Source organism: Musa acuminata, chromosome BXJ2-6 (assembly GCF_036884655.1).
Source record: "Musa acuminata AAA Group cultivar baxijiao chromosome BXJ2-6, Cavendish_Baxijiao_AAA, whole genome shotgun sequence".
NCBI lineage: Eukaryota > Viridiplantae > Streptophyta > Magnoliopsida > Zingiberales > Musaceae > Musa > Musa acuminata.
The window spans coordinates 9,576,688-9,601,901 of record NC_088343.1 but is presented as its reverse complement, the minus strand read 5'-3'; the positions used below and the strand labels follow the sequence as shown (position 1 = coordinate 9,601,901).

At 42.7% G+C, this 25,214-nt stretch overlaps 2 protein-coding genes and 1 long non-coding RNA gene across 10 annotated transcripts; 1 reads left to right on the top strand and 2 right to left on the bottom strand.

Moving 5' to 3' along the window:
- The first annotated feature begins 251 nt into the window (after nucleotides 1-251).
- LOC135614691 (uncharacterized) lies at nucleotides 252-14,492 on the top strand. 8 transcript variants are annotated; one of them, XR_010487647.1, is made up of 6 exons: nucleotides 252-542; nucleotides 7,555-7,859; nucleotides 11,164-11,217; nucleotides 11,539-11,671; nucleotides 12,663-12,772; nucleotides 12,901-14,492. It is a non-coding gene; the product is annotated as an uncharacterized LOC135614691 (long non-coding RNA). The 8 variants fall into 8 exon arrangements; XR_010487648.1 differs by lacking the exon at nucleotides 12,663-12,772; XR_010487646.1 differs by having other exon boundaries at nucleotides 12,663-14,492.
- On the bottom strand, nucleotides 7,882-10,373 carry LOC135614690 (probable xyloglucan endotransglucosylase/hydrolase protein 28). The gene is made up of 4 exons (XM_065112313.1): nucleotides 10,163-10,373; nucleotides 9,937-10,037; nucleotides 9,549-9,757; nucleotides 7,882-8,663 (listed from the first exon to the last, which is right to left on the bottom strand). The coding sequence occupies exons 1-4, from the start codon at nucleotides 10,371-10,373 to the stop codon at nucleotides 8,174-8,176; spliced, it is 1,011 nt and encodes a 336-aa protein (XP_064968385.1). The 3' UTR covers nucleotides 7,882-8,173.
- On the bottom strand, nucleotides 13,519-20,285 carry LOC135614689 (protein TITANIA-like). Its single transcript, XM_065112311.1, has 2 exons — nucleotides 18,300-20,285; nucleotides 13,519-14,307 (listed from the first exon to the last, which is right to left on the bottom strand). Exons 1-2 carry the CDS (start codon nucleotides 20,071-20,073, stop codon nucleotides 13,757-13,759), a joined length of 2,325 nt encoding a protein of 774 aa, XP_064968383.1. The 5' UTR covers nucleotides 20,074-20,285; the 3' UTR covers nucleotides 13,519-13,756.
- Between the last annotated feature and the right edge of the window lie 4,929 nt (nucleotides 20,286-25,214).

The window sequence follows — 25,214 nt, the reverse complement described above, 5'->3', positions numbered from 1 at the left end:
ACGTGCTGATTTGATGATAAAAAATAATTAAAACGATTTTTCTATTTACTATTTTATCGTTGGTGCCTGCGGCAGATGGTTCTAGAAGTATCGTTTTCGAAAAATAATAAATGATTATTTGTTATTTTAAAATAAGAAAAACAATAATAAAACTGATGACCTGTTGTGTGTTTGATACACGTGTAAGACACGTGCGGGGTAGCTATTAAAACCGAAACCGCCTGCCCTGTCCCCTTCTCAACGGCCTATCGGTCACCCTCACTTTCCCAAACCCCCGAGGATCCACCTCGGCGGAGCCCTTCACCCTCGCTCCCGACGGCAGCGATCGGAGTTCGGTCTACGTTGCCTTCTCCCTGCGTCGATTTGAAATCCTCGCCTAGCTACTTCTTTTGTATTTCTGTTCTCGGGCGAGGGAGATGGGGTTCCGGAGTTTAGTACGGGAGGCTGATTGCTTTTGAGAGGTTGGGTCTTCTGCAGGCCACAAAGACAAGCCGGACGTTCTTGTAGACGATTATGATGGCTCCGCGTGCAATTCACGCCAAGTAAGACTCGGTGTTGCAACTACAGATTAGTTAGCTTGTGATCTTATTTCTTGCTTTCTGCTTATAGTGTTCCTGTTTCTGTATGTTAAGCCGATATGCTTGTATACTGTCTGTAGGATTCTTCTTAGGTTCAGTGTATCGAAGAAATGCAAAAATTGCTTTGGATTCTACTTTATAACATGGTTATAGGATTTGAGAATTTGATGAACGCCTACAAATAGCAATAATGAGTAATGTTATCGTTGTATTAAGACGATAACGTTGTTAGAGAGGTGGCTTTTGCTCTAGCTACCTGATAAGGTATACTTCGGGCCCAAGCCATGTCACAATCGATGTCATGCTACACCACAGCCAAGTCGGCAAGAGAAGCACCCCCACGTGCCGAGCCAGCAATCGTACCAAGACGCCACTCGGTATGTCCCATCTCGGTAAGCTCGGGACGGCGTTGCATGGCACCGTTCCGCATGTCCCGGGACGACGTTGCATGACACCGTTCTGTCACGACCTTAGCTGGTTTTGCCTAAGGCGTGCGGCACCCTCGCGCGTCCGTCCGCAAAGGTCAGCCTCCCCGAAGCCTCCCATTGTCCCTTAGGACCAACAAAAGAGAGAACGGGTTAAAGAGAACGCCTCAATCGGGATCCACAAGCAAACATGTCCGAAAAACACTTCATAGACAATGCAAATTACAAACAGACTTTACAAGCTCTGAATAGTTGCACAACAAAGGGTAAAATGGTCCATTACAGACCGAGAAGCTCTCGCACGTGTCCACATGACACAACCTTTATTTACAAGCCTAAAGAGGCCACCAACCCAACTAAAATGGGACTTATAAGCCTTCGGCCGCCCCTCTACCTGCTATACAAGGCATGAACATGCCAAAAGACAACGGACAGACATAAGCATTACATCCAACATCTTGTTTAGAAGTTTGTCCGTTACATTCTCCCCCACTTATCCCTTCGACGTCCTCGTCGAAGCCTTTGTGAACACTGCAACTCTTCGCCTTTGCTGAGTCTTCAATCTTCCGCTCCAGCTGCAATGCGCCTCCTGGCTCCCAGCTGCTCTACGCTGCTGTTTTTGAGTAGTCGACCCTTTAATCCGCCATGCTGCTACAACTCACCAATGACTCTGACTCTGTTGGGGGGGTTGGCTGAGTTGTGTTGATCCTTGTCGATTCTTGCGGATCCACCAAATGAAGGAAAAGATCATCTTTTCTGCGCCAGTCTCTCAAAATTTCCACATGCTGCTTGAACTGGGTGGATGCTTGTTGGAGCTTTAACGAGCATCGCCTCGCAAACTTCTGAAGTTTTGGGTCCTTCCTCCACAAAATTTGCTCATTGACTCTTCTTTCAGTTAGTTGTCACATCCAAGTAGGTTAGCATCACTTCCGCTTTCGATTGGCATTTCGTTGGGAAATGAAGCGGACGATCTACTCTCAGTAGCACTGATCACCGTTGGTGAGGATTTGACAACTATTGTCTTCCATTATCTTCGAAGGGTCTTTGAACTTGTGCAGAGCTCCTCTGCTGGATAGATAAGAGAACTGGGGTACTCGGTTTCGCCCATTCTCTTAAGAGTTGAGAAGGCAAAGGTTACTTTGACTTCGCCCGCCTCCTCGAGGTTGTACTTCATGCATCGAGCTGGTTATTAGTCTTCGCCTGCTCTTTGCTCACACTTCTGAAGCACTTGAAGTGTTTGCACTCCTTGCATTGAGTTAGCTACTGTGATTCACCTTCTCAATGCCATTGAACTTCTGGAATGCAAGAAGTTTTCACCCCAACTTGGAGTAATTCTCTGATAGATGAGGTCGCCTCTGGGATTGTACCGTCTTCTCCATCAACCCTGCCGCCTACTCCACTGAGTAGTAAAGGTACAGCACCGTGTACTGCTTGCTTCGTTCCTTGGTCGTGCACCCTTGCATGACCTGAAGTCCTTCACTTACGGCTATCTTGATGAGAAACTTGTTGACACCGGTCTTACGAAGTTTCTTGGCCTCTGCCCTTCAGCCTTGTCTCGGTACTTAGAGATTGCCTCTGCATGCTCCACCTCCTCGGCCCCTTTCACGACCAAGCGCTCTCCCTCCATGAGAGCAAGGGATCAATGACTTGCACGGAAGTCCCGCCTCTGCGGTACCATGGCGCTGCCATGCCCATGGCCCTACTATCCGTCGCCTCGCCTCTGTATCCCTTTTCTACATGATCAGTAGAAATGTCTCTGTGGCACTCCTCTGAGTCCACCTCCATTCTGACTGATGCTTGATTTTGGGTAGCTAAGTCCCTCTGGACTCGTCGTCGCTTCCTCGCCCCTTTCGACCCCCTGCCTCAACACCTCTGTGTTCTCCAAGCAGTCTGTTTGGTCGATGGAAAGACAGACTGCAACTCCCATGCATGGCTTCTGCCATCACGTTGTAGAGTTTGCACCGATTCTGTTCTCCTTAGCTTCCTTGGTAGCAACGTTCGCTTACTCGACCTTGTCCTCTGACTTGTCGGGCTCCCTTAAGCGAATATGAGCTCTGGAGCAGTCCAACTCTCCAGCTTCTTCGATCATACCTCTATATGATCAAGTCCCTCCCATGGAACTCACTGGTACTTGCATTCGAACTTTTCCCTTGGTGGAACACAGCCCCCATATGCTGATGACCAAGGCTTTCATCCGATGCAAAATTCGATGCACGCCCGGAAGACCCGCCTCTGCGGTACCATGGCCTTCACTCCTTGAATCCATAGCCCTTCTTGTCGTCGTGTTGTTCACCGAAGTGGAGCTTCCAGTAGCTCCCGATCATACCTCCATATGATCTCATCCCTCACGAGACGGATTGTGTGTATCGCATTGCCACGAACTGTTCCACCACGATCCGCTGCACCATGTCGCCTCCTGGTGACATCTCCATTGCATTCTGATCCTTGTGGAATAAACTCGAATTGTGAACCCTTCATGTGTGGCCTCTGCCAATACATCGCAGGGTCCCTTCCACCTTCGATTTTGTTCGCTCCTCTGGCAATCGACCTTCATCCACCCACTCCTGGGTCACACCTAGATGAAGCACCGCTCTAGGACAGTCCGTCGCCTAATAGCTCTCGAAGTCCACCGACTTCACTATAATCTGTGCACCATTGTCTGGATCCTGAGCCTCTGCCCCTACCAGCACAATCTCCGCTGCGCACTGCTTCCTTCATAGCAACTCAAATGGCAACACTGTGGCATATTCTTCAAGAGTACCCGCCTCTGCGTCCTCTTGCCCCGTGCTAAGGCCTTCTGAACCCAACTTCGCCTCCGCAAGTTGAGTCGCCTTAGTTCCTCCATCAAATGCTCTTCCGAGTTAAGGTGCATGTGCCGCGAAGCTCCCTTCGTCTTTGGCACCATGCAAGATGAGTCTGCTCCGTCAGGATGAAGGACCCATGGAACAACATGATCCTACCCTTGCCTCTGTAAGAGTTCATGTCTTTGACCTCTGTCTAAGGAAAGCACTGTGCTTCTGCTCCATGTTCCAACTTCTCTGCTGGCTCCCTTCGGGCGACTTGGGTACTTCGCCAAGTTACACCCAAGTTGCTCCGCTCCTCGTTTTTGCATTGAGTCGATGGTGGCCCTCGCGCCCACCATTTCACAGGTCAGCCCTGTTTTGAGTCCGATCTCCATATCGACTCTAAGTGTGCCTTCATTTAAGTTGCTTCAGGTCGCTCCCCCACTTGATCTCGCAATGCATCCACCAATGCATTCTCTCGAGCGAGATCAAGCGACAACTCCTCGCCGCTTGCTCGGTCCATCGAGCTTCGTGAAGTTGTTGTTTGTGAGTTCCATCTCCTCAACATGTGAAGTCTGTCTCACATGATTCTCCCTCTGGAGTGCCGAGACTTATCCCTCCTAGATAACTGTCCCGTTGGAGCAACATCTCTCTTCGTTTCGGAGACCACCATCCCCTTGGACTACTCCGATCTGCTGAACAAACTGTGCATTGTTCTGCCTCTTGCAAACGCACTTGCTAGATTGCGCCTCCACGTCAATACAGCCACCACTGCACCCCTCAAGGCCTAGCAACATGCTGAACTCGTTGCACACTTCAGCCTTCTACGGACGTATCCTTTGCATGCCGAAGAGAAAGTTTTAATGCTCCATTGGCGCCGAGTCTCGGCCGCCTTGGGATGGCCACGAACATTCCATCGTCCGCATACAAGCCCATGCATGAGTACCAAATTCTTCGAGTTAGCAATTCCCCTCACCTCTGTGAGCTTTGCATAACTCTTTTGGTCGTTGGGCAACTCATTCCACCTTGGATGGTCTCATTCTTGCCAAGCGCCTCGCCTGCCTAGAGCACCATCAAGTATGGTTGTCAACGTTGAGCCGTAGCTCAAACTCAGCCATCCCAACCTTTGTGCGCTCCAAATTCTTCCAAGCTTGTCTGTTCTCGTGGTGCCTCTTGCGCGAAGGGTTGGCCATTCCACTGAATGCCAATGTTAGATGCCCGCTCCTCTGAGCGACTCTTTTCCCTACATCTCCATGCCCGTTTTCCCTCAAACGGTCGCGCGTGTGCTGACTGCCCTCGACGCAGCCCCGCTAGGTCCCCCACGTTTGCATGTCAAGTGTTTCTATGAGTGCTTGTCCCGCTCTGATACCATAATGTCACGACCTTAGCTGGTTTTGCCTAAGGCGTGCGGCACCCTCGCGCGTCCGTCCGCAAAGGTCAGCCTCCCCGAAGCCTCCCATTGTCCCTTAGGACCAACAAAAGAGAGAACGGGTTAAAGAGAACGCCTCAATCGGGATCCACAAGCAAACATGTCCGAAAAACACTTCATAGACAATGCAAATTACAAACAGACTTTACAAGCTCTGAATAGTTGCACAACAAAGGGTAAAATGGTCCATTACAGACCGAGAAGCTCTCGCACGTGTCCACATGACACAACCTTTATTTACAAGCCTAAAGAGGCCACCAACCCAACTAAAATGGGACTTATAAGCCTTCGGCCGCCCCTCTACCTGCTATACAAGGTATGAACATGCCAAAAGACAACGGACAGACATAAGCATTACATCCAACATCTTGTTTAGAAGTTTGTCCGTTACAGTTCGGAATGTCCCAGGACGACGGCCGCACAAAGGTACCATCTCATCCCTCGAGGATCGGTCGCCATACCAAACCCGTGTACGACCGACCCTTGTACAGTAGTATAAAAGTTCTGACCGGCATCCGACTGAGGAAGAAGAAAAAAAGGAGGCAGAAAGCGGAACCCCACACCGACTTACTTGTCGAGGGGCCACAGTTGGTAACGACCTGACCGGGCGTTCTATGTAGGAAAGCGACAACGTCCGAGGCGATGCCATCCCGATCGATAGAGGCGTCCTTCCTCCCGACGCACCAATCAGCATCCCGACAAAGAGACGTCAATCAATATTGTGGCACCAACACATCGATTGGAGGGCTCGACCGACTCTGGCATCCAGCTCAGTCGATCGAAGACTCCCGATATCGCCCCGTGGACCGGGCCGTGCTGACTCATCAGCCATGGCGCATTAGTTCATCAACATACCCATGTTAGAAAAGAGCAAAATTATCATTTTACTGAATCTTGCCCTGTACTCAGGTTATCCTGCCTATCTATGTTATAACATGTAAGTGGTTTTGTCCAAATTCAAGTCTGTAACAGTTTGTGTGTGTTGGGTCTAGCTGGGTTGCCTTCTGGTCAAATTGATTTGTGTATTGTCTTAAAGTTCTTAAGTTCAAATTTGGTTCTTCTGTAATAGGGTCAGGGTGCCCAATGGAACAAGTATGACTTTTTAATCACATGGTATCATGCCAAATCTTGAGTAAGTGATCCTATTGTAGAAACAAAGAATTTATATCTACCTGTGATGCATATAAAAATCAGCACAACAAGATCATCTAACAATTTTCATTACCATGAGATGCATTTAATTAGCACCTTTATTTTTCCTTTTTTTTTATCTTTCATTTTCTAGGTACATGTTGTGCCAGTAATATAAGTTGTAGATTAGAAAGGATTGCATGAAAAACTCATTGAGTCATCTACTCAAGATTCCCTCATTCACATATGCATGAAAAACTCAGATTCTCAGTAACGGAGAAGAAAATAAAGTTTAAAATAGAGAACTATTGGTTGTGTGTGTCAACTCACTGGATCACCTTAATACCCTTTTAAAATATCACTGTGTTTTAATATATGTAACACTTGGCTCAATCCTGGAGTTCAAATTTACTGATCTCGGTCTAGCCTAAGGGCTAAAATGTGAGTCCGAATTAAGTTCTCTTGAGAGATGCTTGCTTTGAGTTCATGCCACTTTAATTCATTTGCATCTTTGACACTGACTGCTTGCACTATTTTGGAGGATTTATTATGTGGAACTCAAATATGGTGTCCCTTTCTTCTCACAATATCACACTTGTCTGTTCCAACACATAGTGAAACCTCAAATGTGCATGCTATTGCAGTGTTGTACTTTCCAAACATACCTTTTTTAACAAGATGTACTTTCAAGAATAATTTGCTTATTATTGGAGGGCACATGCAACCTAAATATCTTAGTATGTTTGTTAATATTCTTTAGTGTTTTCTACTTTCTTAATATTCCTGAGTAAAACATGCAGAAGCCTCTGTAATTTAGTGGATTTAATTTCAATTTCTTGATTTGGTACTGAAATTTTGCTTTTGTAATTTCCCTAAATAACTACCAGATTAATGATGCAGAAGGTTGAGATGGAGTTACTAGAATGTCTTCCTTTCTGTATGGCCCCTGCATGTGAGCATAAGATTGATAGTTTATTTATGCCTTGTTATGATGAATCCTGATAGCCTCAGATCATTAGCTGCTACATGGTTTCAGAAGATCACCATCACAGCTTACTGGATGATATGTGGTATTCTTTTCTCATCAAAATTATTGTTGTCGGGGAAGATGCCGAAAGAATATTAGTTCTCTGTCCTTAGTAGATCATTTCACTAGCACTTTTATTTCAAGCATTTCAAGCTCCATAAATTCCTAAAAATGTTGTCAGGATCCGTTGTTTGTGTTGCTGCCTACTCTATGCTCTTCCAGCGGCAGCACGCGTTTCTTTGAGGTCATCCCACTTTGAATCCAGCAGAGCTGTCTGTATTCCCCGTCCCAGCCTACAGTTGTTTTCTTACTCAATGACGCGGGAGACAGCAATATAGATTCACACTCATCATCTTTGTCCTCTCGTGCTGGTCCAAGTTCCAACCAATCATAGGTCTTATATGCCTGCACCCGAAGACATTCAAGATCTCCACAGTTTCCAGATGGAAACATGACATGGAGGACAGACATCTTATTCGCTTAAAGGTATGCTAATATTGCCATTCCATTTTCTCGATAGTTATAGTGCCATTTATAGATGATCAAAACGAACTCAAGTCTTCTATGATAACAAACCCATGGTGTAGTACATTAGCACCACTACAGAGAACAAGAAACATTAGAGGGAAGGAAATAATATGGAAAACACTGATGAGCTAGACAGACTCCAAAACAAGCTTGGACAGACTAGGTTATACATATGTCATTCTAGACGATGTGACTCTCTACCTGAAATAAATTTGCTATATCACTATGAATACTTGGAATACATGGGACACAAAAAAAATAACCACTTAGACTCAAAGGGCTACATCTACTGTGCTGCGGCCATTGCGCTTACCATGGTGGTGGTGGTGGTGGTAACTGGACCTTGCTTCGCCTATTATGAGGAAACTCTCGGTCTCGGGACCAAGAGTACACTCCGGAGAAGGTGTCGGGTATCGGATGCGATCATGACAGTAAGAGTAGGTCATGTGTTTCTTTCGGAACCTCTCCATCGCTGCCCGTTGATCCGTTGATATCATCATAGCATTGTAAACTCCAGCATTAGATTCCAGGCAGGCTCTGTTATGGTTACTGGGATCAACGACGCAGCCATGGAGGACAAGGTCAGTGAACTCAACGACATAAGGGGCGAATTTGTAGTTGACCTTGTAGCGGCCGCCCGAAGTGGCCCAGGTGGAGCCATCCCATATTGTGGCATAGAGTGACATGGGCTTTGAAGGGAAGTCACCACCCATGGTTTGGGTCCTCACCACCTCCCTGATGGGGGTGTTGTCAATATAAAATCTGCCCAAGGAACAGAAAGAACTTGATAAAATTATGGACTTATAATTTTGAAGTTTTTGTAGGCAATGCGTCTGCAAGTCTACTAACAATAGATTCCATGTAGGTTTCATTCAAATGTATTAGAATGGATTTATGCGTCCTCTTTTTCCTTTGGTGTTTGTTTTCTCTGCACTGAAATGTGTTGAGGACAGCACCAAATGATTCAACATACATCTACTTATACATAGCTCTGTAAATTTCCTTCATCATACCAAATGCTATGAGGATGTTTTCAATGTAAAATTTGTTGTAGAAAATGAATATTTGATAATGTCGTGTTACAGTCTGGAAACATATGTAGTTAATTAAATATGTATCCAGTTATTATTATATGGACAGTAGGAGCATGCATCAAAATAAATAAAAGTATGGAATGCATGTGATTTCCATTTCACAGTCATGAATTAGGTATTGATGTCATTTCTGTTCTCTAGTAATTTATCTTCTGTGCATAAGAAAGTAAAGGTAAAGCAGTTTTTAGCAAGTAGCATCCATAATATTGCTTGTACCATGTAAAGCTAACTAATAAACTGTTCAAGTACTAAAAATTGTTAGACAAAATATCCTAAACAAGACAAAGAAAAAAACAAAGAAGAAAAGCACTTAAATTTAGTGAGAGAGAAAAAAGTAAATTGCAGCCTGAATTGTTTTGTAAATTTCTCTGCACATAGCTTAAAGTTGGAAAGACGAATCATAATGGAAAAAAAAAGAATAGAAAAGAAGATAACTCCAATAACAAGTTATAATGAGGAACGTAGATTGCCATTAACATTAAATTTAAGAGAGAAATCCTGAGAAGCTAATAGTTATCTATATGTAGAGTTATATATACACATTTAACCTTACATGATCCTCTCATTGCTCCACAGGATGGAGTATTGGTGATAGTTCTCTGTAGGATCGAACCAGAGCCCATATCTCTCTTCCCTACCAACTGCTGTGCTCCCATTCCCATAAACGTTGGTCTGAACCCTCCATTCCCTGCCTCTTATGTTCCCCAGGAACTCGAAGTCCAATTCATCATGTGTCTTCTCGAATACATCTCCATTAGACATCTACATTGACATCAAAAAAATCTTGTGATGTTCTGCAATTGCAAGAACAGATCTTTTTAGATAAACTTGCTGAAAATGCAAACTTGAGAGAAGCTTGCTTAACCGGAAGTGCTGTTAAGAGAAATAATACCACTAAACAGTGGAAGAATTATGAGCTTATTATGGAAAGAGCAGCATACATAGAAGGCAACAACGACTCCAGCAGCGTAGTCTGCAGGCAGTTTGATGGAGGCACTGAAGAATCCATGGAGATAAAGACCTTGTGACGCAAATCCAGCACCTAAGGAAACAACCATGGGCAGTTTAACAAGGACATCCATGCATATCTTTGTAGAGTAGATGAAAATGGAGCCAATGAAGCAGGAACAGAGACAGTGAGAGAAAGGGAAAGCAAGCAGCAAACACCAGTCCGCTGGTCGAGGGAGAGGTGGACGGTCTGGCCATCTTGATGAAGAATGAGGTTGGAGTCTCCAAATAGCTGTGTGTAGCCTTCCTCAAAAGAGAGGGTGGTGAGGTTGGGCACTTCTGGGAGAGCAGTAGCCTCATTGGTGAGGAACAGTGCTGAACCCAACAGGAGGAGGTAGTAGAAGAATAAAGGAGAAGAAGAAGAAGCCATCTCTTCTGTAAGATTGTTGTCTCTGCTCTGCTCTTCTCCTTTTCACCTTAAGCTGGCTTTGCTCTCTTTCTCTGGCTGTCTCTCTGTCTCAGTGGTTTATCTTATTATAGAGGCAATAACTCTCTTTCTATCTCTATCTCCCCCTCTCTCATGTACCTTGGGACAGGAGGAAGGTTAAGGTGTAGGAGTTGGAGCGAGCTGAGGACCGATGCTGCCAGTATATTGGGAGCAGAGAGAGAGAGAGATAGGGTTATTTCATTGAAGACTTGGATGATCAAAAGTCTTGCTCTCGTTGGCACTTCCATGTGTGTTTCACATCACTATTGAAGCATACAATGGAGTCTCTGTTAGCTAAGAAATTGTAGTTAAAAGAAGTACCAAATTTGACGAGGGATGTGTTGCAAGATACTTAAGGTGGCCGCCCGATAGTTTCTTCTGTATCATATGGAAATCCATTATGATGTACCAACGATGATTTGCTTTGTCTTAGAGCATGACTATCTATTTTGTAAACTGAAACCCAAAACATATTGGGTGACAAGTGATCGGTTTAATCTACTTTTTATTAGATTCGATGGATTTCTGTAATGAACTAATTGATTTATCAAGTGGGTAATATTTCAGTTTGTTGTGTTTGATTAATTGATCAATGTGAAGCTTCCGATCAAATACATGTATGAGTTGGAGTTACAAATGGTCAACATGCAGTTTTTTGTACAATATGACATTGTGAATTACCTACTGGATACCAAGGTGGATTTGATCATGTATTTTTCGCCAAAATATGCAGGGGAAAGAATTATAGAATTTCCTACAAAGGATCAGACTAATTTGCTCTCCCACTGTGAGTATTCTCTACCCATGAATACTTTGTCAAGTGTTTATGTCCAACCATTTTCTTTACAGTCCAATGCTCTAATTATCCCATCAGATGCTTAATTAGTTTTCTGTTCTCACCCTTGGCTTCAAATCACATTTCTCAATTCAGATGTATATTTTGTTCCATGAACCATTATAATTAGCTTCTCAGCATAAAACGTTTTTCACTGAGAACATATATATACATCGGTTCTCCAAGAAGTCATATAGACACTCGAAACTCCTGGCGTAAGCCTACTCTTAGCTGCTCCACTCTGCGTCTGACTGCTTGCTCTTGTGCTTGTAGATGATGCACAGCCTCATCTTGATCTGATCTCATGTGGACTTCAACAAACAACGAGAGATATCTGGCAAAGAGAAAGTGATGGACACAAGGAAGAAGAAGTAATGGCTCAGATGAACATTGCATGCACTTCCGTGTAAGTTTGACTCTCCCATTGATTTCGGACTTGCTTCGCATGCTTGTGTTGCATTGGGCTGATCTTTTTTTATGATAAAAATTTAAGCTTAGGATATAAACACACTTCAATGAGAACCTGTTCTTAGTCTACCATTCCTAGGGACCATCAAGACCTTCGTGGTGGCCACCATGGTTTCCAACTCCCAGCCCGACCTGTGACACCAACCTCCAAAGCCTCTCCATTGATGTCTTTGTCCTGATGCTGCGGGCATGGCGGGTTTAATAAAGAGGTAGCAAAGGCACGAGGATTGGAGGTCATTCTCTGTGCTTATCTACGGCTCTGTGCGCTCCATGAGAGAGAGAGAGAGAGAGAGAGAGAAGCATTGTTGGCCTGCACGCAAAAGGTTGGCTGCTTTTGAGACAGCTGCCATAAAGACGTGCCTGCAATGGGATGGAGACTGAGAGGATGAGGAAAAGAGAGCAGAGCCTTGAATGGTGGAGTTGTTATCCATGGGGATCAGGGAACCATGGGGGGTGCTGTGGTTTGGGTTCAACAGGGGCTACTGGGCCATGGAGATGTGTACAAATAGGAAAGTGAAGGGGAACACCACCAAGGTAGAATGTGGGACTCAGAGCACATGCCTTGTCAACCGCGCATTGGACAAAGGCCTAACTCACTTCAGTGATGATAGAAGAAGGATAATATTTATAATGTCAGATTGGAAATGATAGAATAGAAGGAGAAAAATGAATGACTCGGAGATAGTAAATTCCAAGTTATTTTTACTAGATAGTAATATTTGCTCGCATATCCGTGCATGGATCGATGTCAATTTGAAAAGAACAAGAGAACAATATCAGTCGAGGACGTGCTATATATATGTATGAGAAAAAGATCCGATGCTTCTTATGAATCATGAAACAGATATGAGTTCAAGCGTGCATACAAGACGTGGAGCACAAAATAGTATATTTAGAAATGATGCTTTCCCTTCTTTGATTAATGACAGTGACGTGGGGAAGCCAAGACTTGTTTTTCTGAGACCACCTTGTCCTCTGCAGTAGACACAAGTTATACTGTGATGTGTACTCGTTGTCAGCATACAGTACTGTCAAAGCGGTAACGCTCGATCCTCAGCCCCCCCCGTCTGCGCTGTGCATTGTACCTTCGCTAAGCATCAGTGGAGACACTGTTGATTCACGTGCACTCTCTCTCTCTCTCTCACATCTTGCAATTTTGATCGGCAGGCAGGAGCATCCACGGTCACCGAGCCACCTTGTGAGAGGACAACCTTCGTGCCTGGCTCCTGCACCAGCTGTGCTATTGGTAAGCAAGCTCATCCTTCCATTCCACATGGTTGGAGGTAAGTCACTGGAAAAGGTTAAAAGGAAAATGACACTTCTTCATTTCTTTTATTACTTGGTACATAGCAAGAGAAACAGTGCTGCCTGTGGTTCCAAAATATCCCCTAAAATTAATAATATTTAATTCTTAAATGTGTTCGAATGGGTACGTACCGACTAGAGAAAGAGAATGCACAATGAACTCTGAAGTTGAGTCTTCACTAATTCAATAGACAATTCTGTTCTTTTTATTTTATTGTTCTCACTTAGTGAAATTTTGATTTTTTTTTTCTTTTGGTTCCTGTGGACCTCATACAAAGGTGTCGCAATCACGTCAATCTTGTTAGGTCTGTGTTTTATTCTGGATCATTATTTTAAGCATTAGTTTTCATCATCTCTCACAATATGTATATACATGGTTTTCAAATTGAGGACTTCTTTCTTCAAAAAAGTTACATTTGGTTTTAGCTGTTCATTGGATTCAGTTCACTGTCAGAACAATTGAACACAGAATGACCACAATGAAAGTGCACAATGAACAAGTACATAAATTACAGATTCAAACAATGAAACAAGTTCTGGGAGCAAACATCAAGCAGTTGAACCACGATCTCCAAAGCCTACTTAAGCATACACCAAAACAAGTAAGAACTTAATATACCGTATATTTGTTGCAGATGAGATCTTGTTTTGTAAGCTTAAAGCATCCAAGATCAAAATATACAAACTAGGCATCTCCGTCAGATGACAAGAGCACAAGCTACACCCACATCTTCTTTGTTGCTTCCATCCGTTCCAGCAAACTTGCAATCTCAGCTTGCATCCTCATCTTCATGTTTTGATAATCACAATGAGAGTTCTCTAGAAACTTCAGTTCCTCCAGCTTCTTCCTACGCCTCTCTTCGGTCTCCTGCAGGCACAGTTTTGCAATCTTGGTGGCGTACTCTTCCTCCAACTTCTCAGACTTGGCACGGACTATCTGGCGGTAACCCTCGACTTCTCTCCTGGCATCATCTGCCAGTTTCTGGAAGAGCTTCGCCTCTGCCTCTTTGCATTTCACAATGGTCTCCAAACTTTTATATCCGTCATCCTTTGACGAACTGAAATGGGGTTCGAATGCAAAAGGTTTGGCATCTGCTTTTAGTGCATCCATCTGTTTGTCTAGCATGGCAGTGGCAGGGCTGAAGTTGATGGTAGATTTTGCCACATTGATGGCTGCCGCGGATGGAAGAGGTGTATCTACATGCTGGGTTGCTAGAGCAAGTATGTTTTTGGAGGAGCTTCCAGTAACGGAGAACTCTGTGACTCCGTCTGAAAAATTGAACATAGTCAACAGCTAGCACTAGATACTTGAACGCAAACACTCAGACAATTCCAGGAGGCACAGATCATTTTTACATGTAGCACAACAATGTATTTCAGACTACATAAACACCAAGGAAGACACATAATATTGTTTTAATTAGTTGCAAAAGTAGTGGATATGTTTCTCTCTATGCCATGCAGATTTTCCCATGTGCATCAGTGCATGTATAATTCTTATGTTGGTATGGCAGCTTTTGCTAAAATTAACACAAAATTGGTAATGATGTTCACGAAAAGAGAATCCCTGCCATTAGACTATACAGCATAGATTTAATAATGTTATTACAAAACAGACTCCTCAGCAACAGGGCGACATTGGCTTCAACAGTAACCAAAGATGAGACAGAATTATACAAGTAGTAGTACAAGAAATGGTCAATAAATGATAATATCCTAGAAAGTATGACCACTTCGTGTATATTAGACAACAACACAGATTTCTATTTGGACAAGTTAAATGGCATTGATAGAGTCATGCTCTGATAAGTGCTCAAAAAGATATTACCAACAAAGTCGAGCAATAACTAACTATATTTTATATAAAAGATTTAATGACCATAAGAAAGCAATGAATATTTAATTAAAAGTTACCAAGTTAAACAGACGAGAATATCAACATCCAGATGGTCAACTTGCTGGCCCATCGAATATAAATTTCATGTAGAGAAGTTAGTTCTATTCAAGAGATCATTTTAGTCGTGTCTATCGACATTGATCTTTTGTCCAGACTCCAAAATTTTGCATTCAAAATGCAAAATGCAAAAAAGGCCACCTAAAACGTACCTTCTCAGCAAATAAATCAGACATAGTCCACATGAATATGTATGCAGTCGCAACCCTTGCAGTGATATTGAGGTTGACTAGTTGAGTTGAACTTGCAGCTGAATAACCAATGCCAGGATGAAGTTCTCCCATTTACTATGATCAATCACTTCACAGATGTTTGGAGTAACATTAGGATTTGTCTTCTAGGAAAGGAGGACCATTTGAAGACTTGAACCGTGCATGTTAAATGCTTCATTCCCAACTTTCATGGGATCCCTCAGGAGGGTTATAAAAAGAGGGGTATAGCATGCAGGTCACTCATGGATCCATCCGCGTATCTGGATGGTCTACAGTTAAAAGCTTGTAACAGCATCTAAATTCTCACTAAAATCAATACTAGAAAGTACTTTTAAATCATCAAAAACAACAACAACATGCCTTATTTTCCCAGCTATTTGGGTAGTCACATGCAATTTTCCAGCCCTAGTCAATCTAAGAGCAGTCTTATTAAAGGAACTCAGGTCTCCCTCTATATTTCCTTATACCACTAGTCCTAGTTAGGAACTGAGAACTGTAGTTAAATCATCTGATGAAGTATACAAAAGTACAGAGAATAATATTGCACGGTCAGACAAGAAAAATATTCAAGGGAGTTATAATGATTGCTACAGTAACCACGATAAAAAAAACCATAACTACGGCTACCTCATAGATCAGTTCTGAGCTTGTTGGTGATGGGAGAACAGATGAAATGCGCTGACCAGAAAAAAAAGATTGGACATGTTTTGAACGGCAACAAATCCAATGATCATAAAGCAGGTTATTCTTTTGCTATGCCAGATCAGAAAGTTCAGGGACTTTCTGAATCTATAGGGTGACCAAAAATGATGGTCTTATTCGTTTCAACAATTGCTTCATGGTTGCAATTGGCAATGCAAAAATTTAGTCATAGAAGAGACAAAATACTATTATGTTCTGACCTTGTCTTTTACATTTTACAAAGTAAGACTTGCTATCTGCCACAAAATAAGAACTTCTAATGCAGAGTCTGACTCAACCGGGCGACAGAAGATTCATGTATTATAACTAATTCCATAAAGGCTCTTCCACCAGAAGATTCATGTCCAACATATTATTTAGAAACTATATGCCTATTACTGTCTGATTCTTGAGATTATGATCTGTCCATCGCTCACCTTCAATGAATATCTCATAAGCATTCTTCTAGACTATATTACTTTTTTTTTTCACATCATGCTTGCGGTCGAAAGATACAACGAATAACATATATTGGACTTTGTTGACCAATTAGGAATCAGTCTGGACATCTACACCTTCTCTTTGCAAAACAAACATATATGAAGAACTTTCATGTATCAGCAATCAGCCTCAAATTGGACATCTCATGATAAACCTGCATTGCTGAACTTGTGGATCATTCCTGCTTTCTATGCAATACTTATATTATGATTCTCATATTTCACAAGAAGGAATATCCACCATCACTTTTCTCATTGCCCGTGCATCACTCTTTCAAGAATATTGAGGTCTGTTCTTATAATTATAAGATCCAACAATTATGTACTATTTTAACCACATAAAAGGATAACTACAGCTACCTTAGTGATCAAATTTTCTGACCTCTGTGACAAGTTGCCAAGGTGATAAATGAAAAAACTCCAACAGCAATGAAACATGACCAAAGCATCTCTTGTAATATAGCTACTGGTCAAAATAGAAAGTGATACACTGTGTACTCTTCTGATAAGTGTCCATGATATATAAAAACGATCAGGACAACATAAGTGAACTAGGGTTAGTATTCGCGTATAAACTGGTCTACTTGACCTTTTACTTATGTCCATTTCAGCACTTGATCTCTGCTGTTTTATCTTAACATACACATCGCCATCAGCATCCAAATCAATATCCCACTTATGGTAGTATAGCTACAGAGAAAACAGAAATTCCCTGATGTTGTACTGGATTAAAAATGCAAATGCATATTACTAAATTGAGCACCATAACCATATTTCGATTCTTGCACTAGTCCAATCTCTGTTGAAACATACTAAAACTTTGAGAGAACTCTGAGAACCAGCTATATGCTGAGAACACAATTTTACTCCGAGATAAAAAAAAGTCTTCATCAAGCATTTAAATCATGATGAAATGAAAATTAATTACTGATAATAAAGCCCATCCACAAATGGGTGAAGAAGGATTTTGAACTTCTACAAGCAACCTGGGCACAGAAGTATGGGCTATAAGTACTTGTGCATTTAGTTAGATGTCCCCAGCAAATAAAATCATCAAAGCAAACAAGCCACTACTGCCTTTAGGAGAGAGTGTCTCATGAACAGGAACAAGAGTGAAAGATGACAGAGAAAATGAAAAGCTTATGGAGGATCAAGATACAAGTCGGCAGTTTCAGTCATCCAAAAAGTTAGACCATAGGAACTGAGGATAAAGAGGAAAGAATAGATGCAAGCTTGAAATAATAAGATGATAACAACTAAATGGTAAAATATACCTTAAAGCAACAAGCAGCTTGAAAATACTGATATCCAGAAGCTCATCTTTAAGCAACACATTGGTAGAAAAATGTCTAACATATTTTAGTTATTTTTCTACCTCAACAAAGCGATCTATCGCATCACACATAAGAACTATTTGCAAGATTTGGTAATACCCAAATATGAAAAGAGAAATGCAACACATACTAGCACATACATGTAGAACCCACCACAAGCACTCTGGATCACTCACAAAGAGAACCCCTATTGCACATAGTACCGGTACACCCAACATATAAATTGGGTAAGGCCCACTCATCGAGGGAGTGGAAGCATGGTTCAAAGCACATACAAGCAGTGATTGCCTATAAATAAGTTACAAAGAAATCAAATTACAGAGACAAACAACTAATTTTAAGCCAAATTTACTTTTGGAATGAGAACCCTTCTTGGAGAACCCATGAACTAAAAAGTTCTAAAAAGAAGGTTATGTGATTATGGACTAACTTCAAACATCATGAAAGCCACAAACTTCACAATCAAGTATAATAGATGGTATTCAACAGCAGCAGCAAGATAAGACAGTAAACTGAAGAAACCACAAGACAAGAAAAGCACTAACATTAAAAGTAAAGCAAAGATTGTCAAGAAACTCACATTTGAAGAACTGCAGCATGCTAGCACATGCGTCCTTGGGGGCGACTACTTTTTTAATGAGCATGTTGAGGACCTCCTCAGCTTTTGCATGAAGCCCCTTTCCTTCAAAATCTTCACTGGCACGGAAGATTTTCGTAACACAGTCCAGCTCTTTCATCAATGTCTCAGGACCCCAATTCTTGGCACACTCATTAAATACTTCTTTAACAAATCCAAACATCTCAGAAGCATGCCCACAGCCCAGGCACTGGAATTGCATCTCGGTCATGCCTATAGGTCCTTTCGAGCTTGGGCCAGGTCTAATTAGATTCTTCTCAATGCCACAAACAGCATGGCACCAATGAGAACAAACATCACAACCAACCCAACTGCACGTATTCAAAGCACAATCAAACTTCAAACACACAGGACACGTGCAGCTGTTACAGAACCCCTTATTGTTGGAACATATCTTACATTCACAGTCATCAACAGGCAGGACGCTCTTGCAATTCACGTTCCTGCACCGCATGAGCAAGAAAATCTCAGCCAACTCGTTAGTAGGGATCCGGCTCTTTCCTGAGACATAGGATACAATACCAGTTTTGATAGCAACCAAAATTTCAAGCTGTGTCCTGTGTGCTTTCGAGAGGATCTCTAACGTAAGATCCGATCTCCTCTCTAGTTTCCTCTGCAGGCTAGCAAACTCATCCGTCATCTCTGGTACTTCCATAAGATTCCTAAGACACTCTCTCAGTGCTTCCAACGATTCATTAGGAAAGTCATGGAGCAATTGTGCCATAACAGGCACCGACTCGGAGACTATTTCTCTCAAAACCCTATCTGGCCTGGTAAGCATGCCATTTCTCCCGCTATCTGAACTCGCAACACCATTACCTTTCACAGGCCTTGCAGGCAATTCAGATGGGAAGAACGAGACATTGTCAGAGCTATTGGCCCTGTACAGACTGTTGTTGACTTCTTTGTTGTGATTCACAAAAGCGATGGTATTGCCATCACCCACAGGCTTAAACTTACTATGAACTGACCCATTTGTCCCCTCTCCAGCGTACCAAATCTTATCGTTTTCCCCCCTTGAGAACTCGTAATTCTCGGTGGAGTTTCGCGTCAGGGAGCAGCTGGGGTTGTGCGAGAATGGGACGGAGCACGAGTACGAGAGCGAGGGGGCATAATCCTCCGAATTTGCAGGTCGCATGCTGTTACTGTAAGTCGTCTTCGGAGGAACCACCGAAACAGGAACTCCTGGTGTGGCAGCCGCGGCGGCCCCATTCGTTGCCGGGATAGCAGAGTTGAGCGACAAGGAAAGGTTGGGCGGGGCAAGGGAGAGGTTCAGAGTCTCGATCTTGACCTTCTTCTCGCGGCCATCGCCCTCGCCGAACCCCTCGGGCGCCTCCCTCTTCGCGGACAGCTTGCCACCGGTCAATTGGAGGAAGTCCCGCTCGACGCACCGACGATCTTCATCTTCCGAGGGATCCGGCGCGATCTCCTTGCCCTTCAACCGGGATTTCTCAAGGGAAACAAAAAGATCGGCGCTACGGCCCTCCTTTTCCTGGGCGGCGGAGGCTCCGAGCTTATTGTTGTCGCAAAGGTAGCTGAGGGTGAGCTCCTGGGGGGCGGAGGATGCGCCGGGCTTCGTGGGTGGCGACTCGGCGGCGGCGTCCCGGAAAAGGTGGGGCTTCGCCGGCGAGGCCTCAAGATCGAGAGGGTTACGGCTGGGAAGGGTGGGCTGGGGATTCGGAGTGGAGTCCTTGAGGGGATCGGATTCGGCGAACATGGCGAAGAAGGAAAGATCGGAGGAGGCGAAATGGCGAGGGTTACGGAAAGGAGTACCGTAATAGATAGGGTTTTGAGGGTTTCGCGATCACCTTCACCGCGGCCGCCTACGAGCTCTCTCGCTCTCGCTCTCGCTCGCTCGCTCGCCCGCCCTTCTTCTCCCTCGGTGTGGCCAACGTCGCCAACTCCGGTCTTGGACTGCAACGCGGACCGGTTTCCTTGCCCTTTTGTTTTATCCTGTTAATTATTCGTGTCAAGTGATCCGCAAGATAAGTTTAGTTATGCGTTCGATGGAGGTCGCGTGCGACTCGGGACCGTCGACCGGGACCGAGCAATGGGCTATTATCATGTAGCCAGAGGGGTAACACACCGCACTCGGCCTGCAGCCCCGTCCTATCTGTCTTGCCCAAGACAAGGAACACCATTTCCCTCGAAATCTGCAATGGCGTGACGTCAGTGGTTATTGGTCAATGTGGGGGCCGCTTCGCTGTGATAGGTGGCAAAGAGGGTCTCCTCAACCGGCGCAGACATGGAGATGGTGTCCGCGTAGCGGAAGACGCGTTGGTCGGTCTGGCACGCTAATTACGAGAATGCCAGGGCGGCGCGTGCGTTACGGGGACCCGTTTGACTTTCCAATCGACGGCTGGGATTACCGCGTGGGAAGTGGAGCAGGTCGTGATGGTGATCGTGAACCAGATGTGGACAGGTCAGTTGTAAACCGAGTTTCGGTTGGACTCGGTGAGTTGGGAAGAAATGTGGACTCGCAACTATTTGTCGATTATAGAAGGTTGGAGATAAAAAGATGATAAAAGTTATGTTCGATCTTTCTATGATCAATTATATGTATACGAGAAACGTATAGTTGATGACGGATACCTTGATCTCGCATGAAGTGGAAGTCGATAGTAATATGTTTCATGCGGGAGCGAAACACCGAATTGACTATAGATAGGTAACTCCAACATTATCACAATATATTATAAAAATAAGAGTAAAATTGATGTTGAGTTTCTTGAGCAAATTCGTGACTCAATTGAGTTCTACAGCAATGGTTAGCGATGACACTGTATTCAAAGTTGTAGACCGTATAATTGTCTTTTGCTTCTTAGAACTCCAACTGATTGGATTAGCTTCAAGAAAAATAATATATCATGATATAAATATTCTATCATCAAAGTTTTCTGTCCAATCAACATCGACAAAGACACGGAGATGAATTGAAGAGTGTTTACGAAGAAAGAGACCACGAGGATCCCTTTAAGATATCGCACGATTCGTTTGACTGTAGATTAGTGCATAGTAAATGATCGCTGCATAAATTATAATAGTTTATTAACCACAAATGAGATATCTAGATGGGTGACAGCTAAGTACTATAAAAAGCCAACTACTTGTTGGTATTGATTGAATTTGGTAGTAGGACTTCTATCAAATAATTTGAGTAATTCACTAGTAGAGAGAAGAATTGTAACCGCATTTACATCATGTATATTTGTCTTTGATAATAAATCTTGAATGTACTTTCTTTATGATAGGAAAAGACCTGAAGATATATATGTTGCTTTTACTCTCAGAAAATAGTTCAAGGTTCCTAGATCTCTAAGGGAGAATCGATATACCAATTGCTTGATGAATGCTAGATCTCTATAAGATTATTGTCTATGACAATAATGTCATCTATATACACCAAAATATATATTGTGTCTCTATGTTATTGTTGTAGAAATAACGAGCTATCCAATTGAAGTAAAAAATGAGCCAAGTTCAGTGTACCAAGCTCTTGGAGTCTGACGAAATCCATAGATAGCTTTTTGTAGTTTGTAAACATGTCTTAGATATTGAGGATGAATGAAACTATGAGGTTATTGTATAAAGACATATTCAGTTAGAGTCTTCTATAAAAATACATTATAAACATCCAATTATCGTAATTGCTAGCTTTTAGTGGTGGCCAAACTCAGGATAAGTCAGATTATTGTGGGCTTAACAATGGGACTGAATGTTTCAGTGAAATCAACACTAGGTTGTTGATGAAACTCTTTGGAGACTAGACATGTTTTATATCTGACAACAGATCCATCTGAGTTCCACTTAATTCGAAAGATTCATTTACATCTGATGATATTTTGTGTATAATAAAATAGTACTAAGTTCCATATTGAGTTATAGAGGAGGGTATCATATTCTTCACACATGGCTTTACGCTACTGTGGAGATTTTTGAGTTTGAGTGAAAGTGATAGGTTCAATGGTATTAGATGAGGATTCTATGACATCATGCAGGTCAATAACTTGACGTGGTTTGAAAATATCATTCTCGGAGCGTATTGTCATTGGATATTTGAAGGTTATATGATTGTGAGGTTGTGTTGTTAATATAGGTAGTGGAGAGTCACTAACACAGGCTGGGTCAGGTTGAGGTACTTCAGTGTCACTAGGTCTAGAAGGAGATAAAGATAATGGTTATATTTCTGAATGTATTACCTCATTAAAGTGTGGATCTTGAGAGGAGGAACCGAACAGTGTCATAAGAAGCTCATCCGGTAGGATTGGAGGTATACTCTAGTAAGGAATGTTTGTGAGAGTGGTTTGCATGGCAAAAGACTCATGGTTCTGGAAAGGAAAGATAGACTCCACAAAAATAACATGACATGATATAAATACTTTTTGGGTTTAGGGGTTACAATATCGAAAAGCATTATGTTCAAGAGAGTATCCATGAAGACGCAATGCTTAGATCTTGATGTTATCTTATAGGAAGCATATGAATGTAACCACAGATAACATAGACAGCCAAATATTTTGAGTTTATAAAGGTTTAGAGGTTTGTGAAATAATATTTCAAATAAGGACTAGTATTGTAGGACTAGCATAAGTATTCGATTAATAAGGTAGATTATAGTTTGAAAGGTTGTTGTCCAAAAGGTTGAAGGCATTGAGGCCTAATGTAGAAATGTGAGACCAGTTTCAACTATATGTCGATGTTTGTATTTGGCAGAGCCAACTAGTTGAGGAGTATGTGGGGGTGACTTAAGGTATTGCATACCATAAGTTAAGAGACAAGATGTTAGGGCTTGATATTCATCTCTACCATCAAAGTAAACTGTTTTGATTGAAGCCTGAAAGTAGTTCTCGACCAATTTTTGAAAGTTGGTAAAGATTATAGAAACTTTAGATTTATAGTGAAGAGGATAATCATGTGTACTTAGTGAAGTAATCTAAAAAATGATATAAAATCTGAATTTGTTAAAATAAATGATTGGAGCAAGGCCCCAAACACTGGTATAAATAATTTCAAATAGTTTAGAGCATAATATGAAGGATGTGCCAAAGGGTTGTCTATGACTTTTATTACTAGGACATACATCACAATGAGTTATAGAGCTACTTAATTTACAAATGGGAAGAGAGTAATAGAAAGTAATTTCTATTAGAAAAAGGGACGAGGGATGACCAAAACGACGATGTCACACGTTAATTGGAGCTACAACTAAAGAGTGAATAGTATGTTGGGTTATTTGTAGAGCTAATGGTCATTCGTAAATATTATCTCTATTTGGGCCTTGGACCAAGGATGCCCCCATACTAAGTCAAAGTCCACAATCCAATTAGGTTGGCTAAAAGTTTGAGTAGTTATGAGATTCGCTTGAGGCCGTGATGGAGCAAGGAGTCGGGGTCGAGATCGATAGACTTTTGCAGAATCTGATTTTATCACACAATTGGCAGATGACTCTTTCTTGGCTTGTGAGGGCAGGACGCTAGGGCTGATGGTTATTGAAGTTGTCACTTTGATGATGCGGATAATAGGGGGTTTGCTTGGGACCTATAGGGTTAAGAGACATATTGGTCAAACTTTTGTTGACGTTCTTATTGTACTTGTTGCTTTTTCTCTTAGACTTTTGACTGACTTGAGCTGTGATGGTCAGTCCGATAAATTTGTCCTCACGTTTCAAATATATCTCATAGTTAATCAACTTGTCATATAGTTCTTCAAATGACATTGGTGAGTCGTGTGCATGAATTATGGTTGCCAATTTCTTGTACTCATCTCCGAGATCATTCAAGGTACGAATGATGACTTCTTCGTCACATAGGGAATGAGTTATCTAGTCATCGATGATAACTTTAATATTTTGTAGGTAATCAACAATAGTACTTCCCTCTTGTTTTGTTTTCATTAGATTTGATAGAAGATTGAGCTTACGAGTATACGAACGATTTACCAAGGTTATTTGCAGCTTTATACCATGCTTCTACGGCAGTTGCACATGAAGATATCGATGAGGCGATGGATCCAACAATTGAAGCTTGATTAACTTGGAAGATGAGATGATATTGACGTAACCATAGTTTGTGAGCTAGATTTAGTATTGGACTAAGTTCTCTGGGAATATTGATCATAGCTAGTGGACAACTAAGAGAGTCATCGACATAGGTAAGTCATATCCAAATAGGAGATTAAAAAACTGGGCTCGCTAAGATGCGTAGTTGTTATCTTTTGATAACTAGAAATGGATCAACATGATAATATTGACGGAGATAATTTTTGTATGTGAAGAAGTATTATGTCAGGAGAAGATAATGAAGAGAGGATGTGTACTGATTCGAGGGCTCGAGATGAGAGTTTTGAGTGAGCAATTGCCGGTGGGTTGAAGATGCGGCCTGCGATCGAAGGAAGAGATGGTGTCCTTGCAATGCATAGCAGAAGATAGGTGATCACTAGGTTGGTTGAGGGCACAGGAGCCGGTGGTTGAGGATCCACCACGCTTCCACTGGATGGTAGTCACAATAGATCTGATCTGGCAAACTCGAGGCCAGTCCACGAGAGGATACTGTCGAAGGAACAGTAGGAAGTTGGTGGCTAGCAGCAGTGAAGCGAGGGGAGAAGGGGGACAGCGTAGAACGCAGGTTTGTTGTACCGCGGTGAGGAAAGAAGCACCGGCGCAGAGTGGCAAAAAGCAACGGTCGGAAGCCTGGGGACTTGTACTGCTCCTGCGGTGTCCACAACTATGCCAAGGATGGGGGACAGAGGAGAAGGTTTGGCTCTAGCTCCGCAGGAGGAAGGTGGGAGCGCTTGCGTCCTACTGTCCACTAGTGACTTGCTTCGTTAGCAGCGATGAACCAATAAGAATCTGATCGCTGG

Coding starts and splice junctions, on each gene's coding strand:
- LOC135614690 (XM_065112313.1), bottom strand. CDS start 10,373: ATGGCTTCTTCTTCTTCTCCTTTATTCTTCTACTACCTCCTCCTGTTG. Junction 9,758..9,936: donor GAGTCGTTGTTGCCTTCTAT/GTATGCTGCTCT, acceptor ATGTCAATGTAG/ATGTCTAATGGAGATGTATT. Junction 8,664..9,548: donor TGGAGCAATGAGAGGATCAT/GTAAGGTTAAAT, acceptor TTCCTTGGGCAG/ATTTTATATTGACAACACCC.
- LOC135614689 (XM_065112311.1), bottom strand. CDS start 20,073: ATGTTCGCCGAATCCGATCCCCTCAAGGACTCCACTCCGAATCCCCAG. Junction 14,308..18,299: donor CATGCTGCAGTTCTTCAAAT/GTGAGTTTCTTG, acceptor TCAATTTTTCAG/ACGGAGTCACAGAGTTCTCC.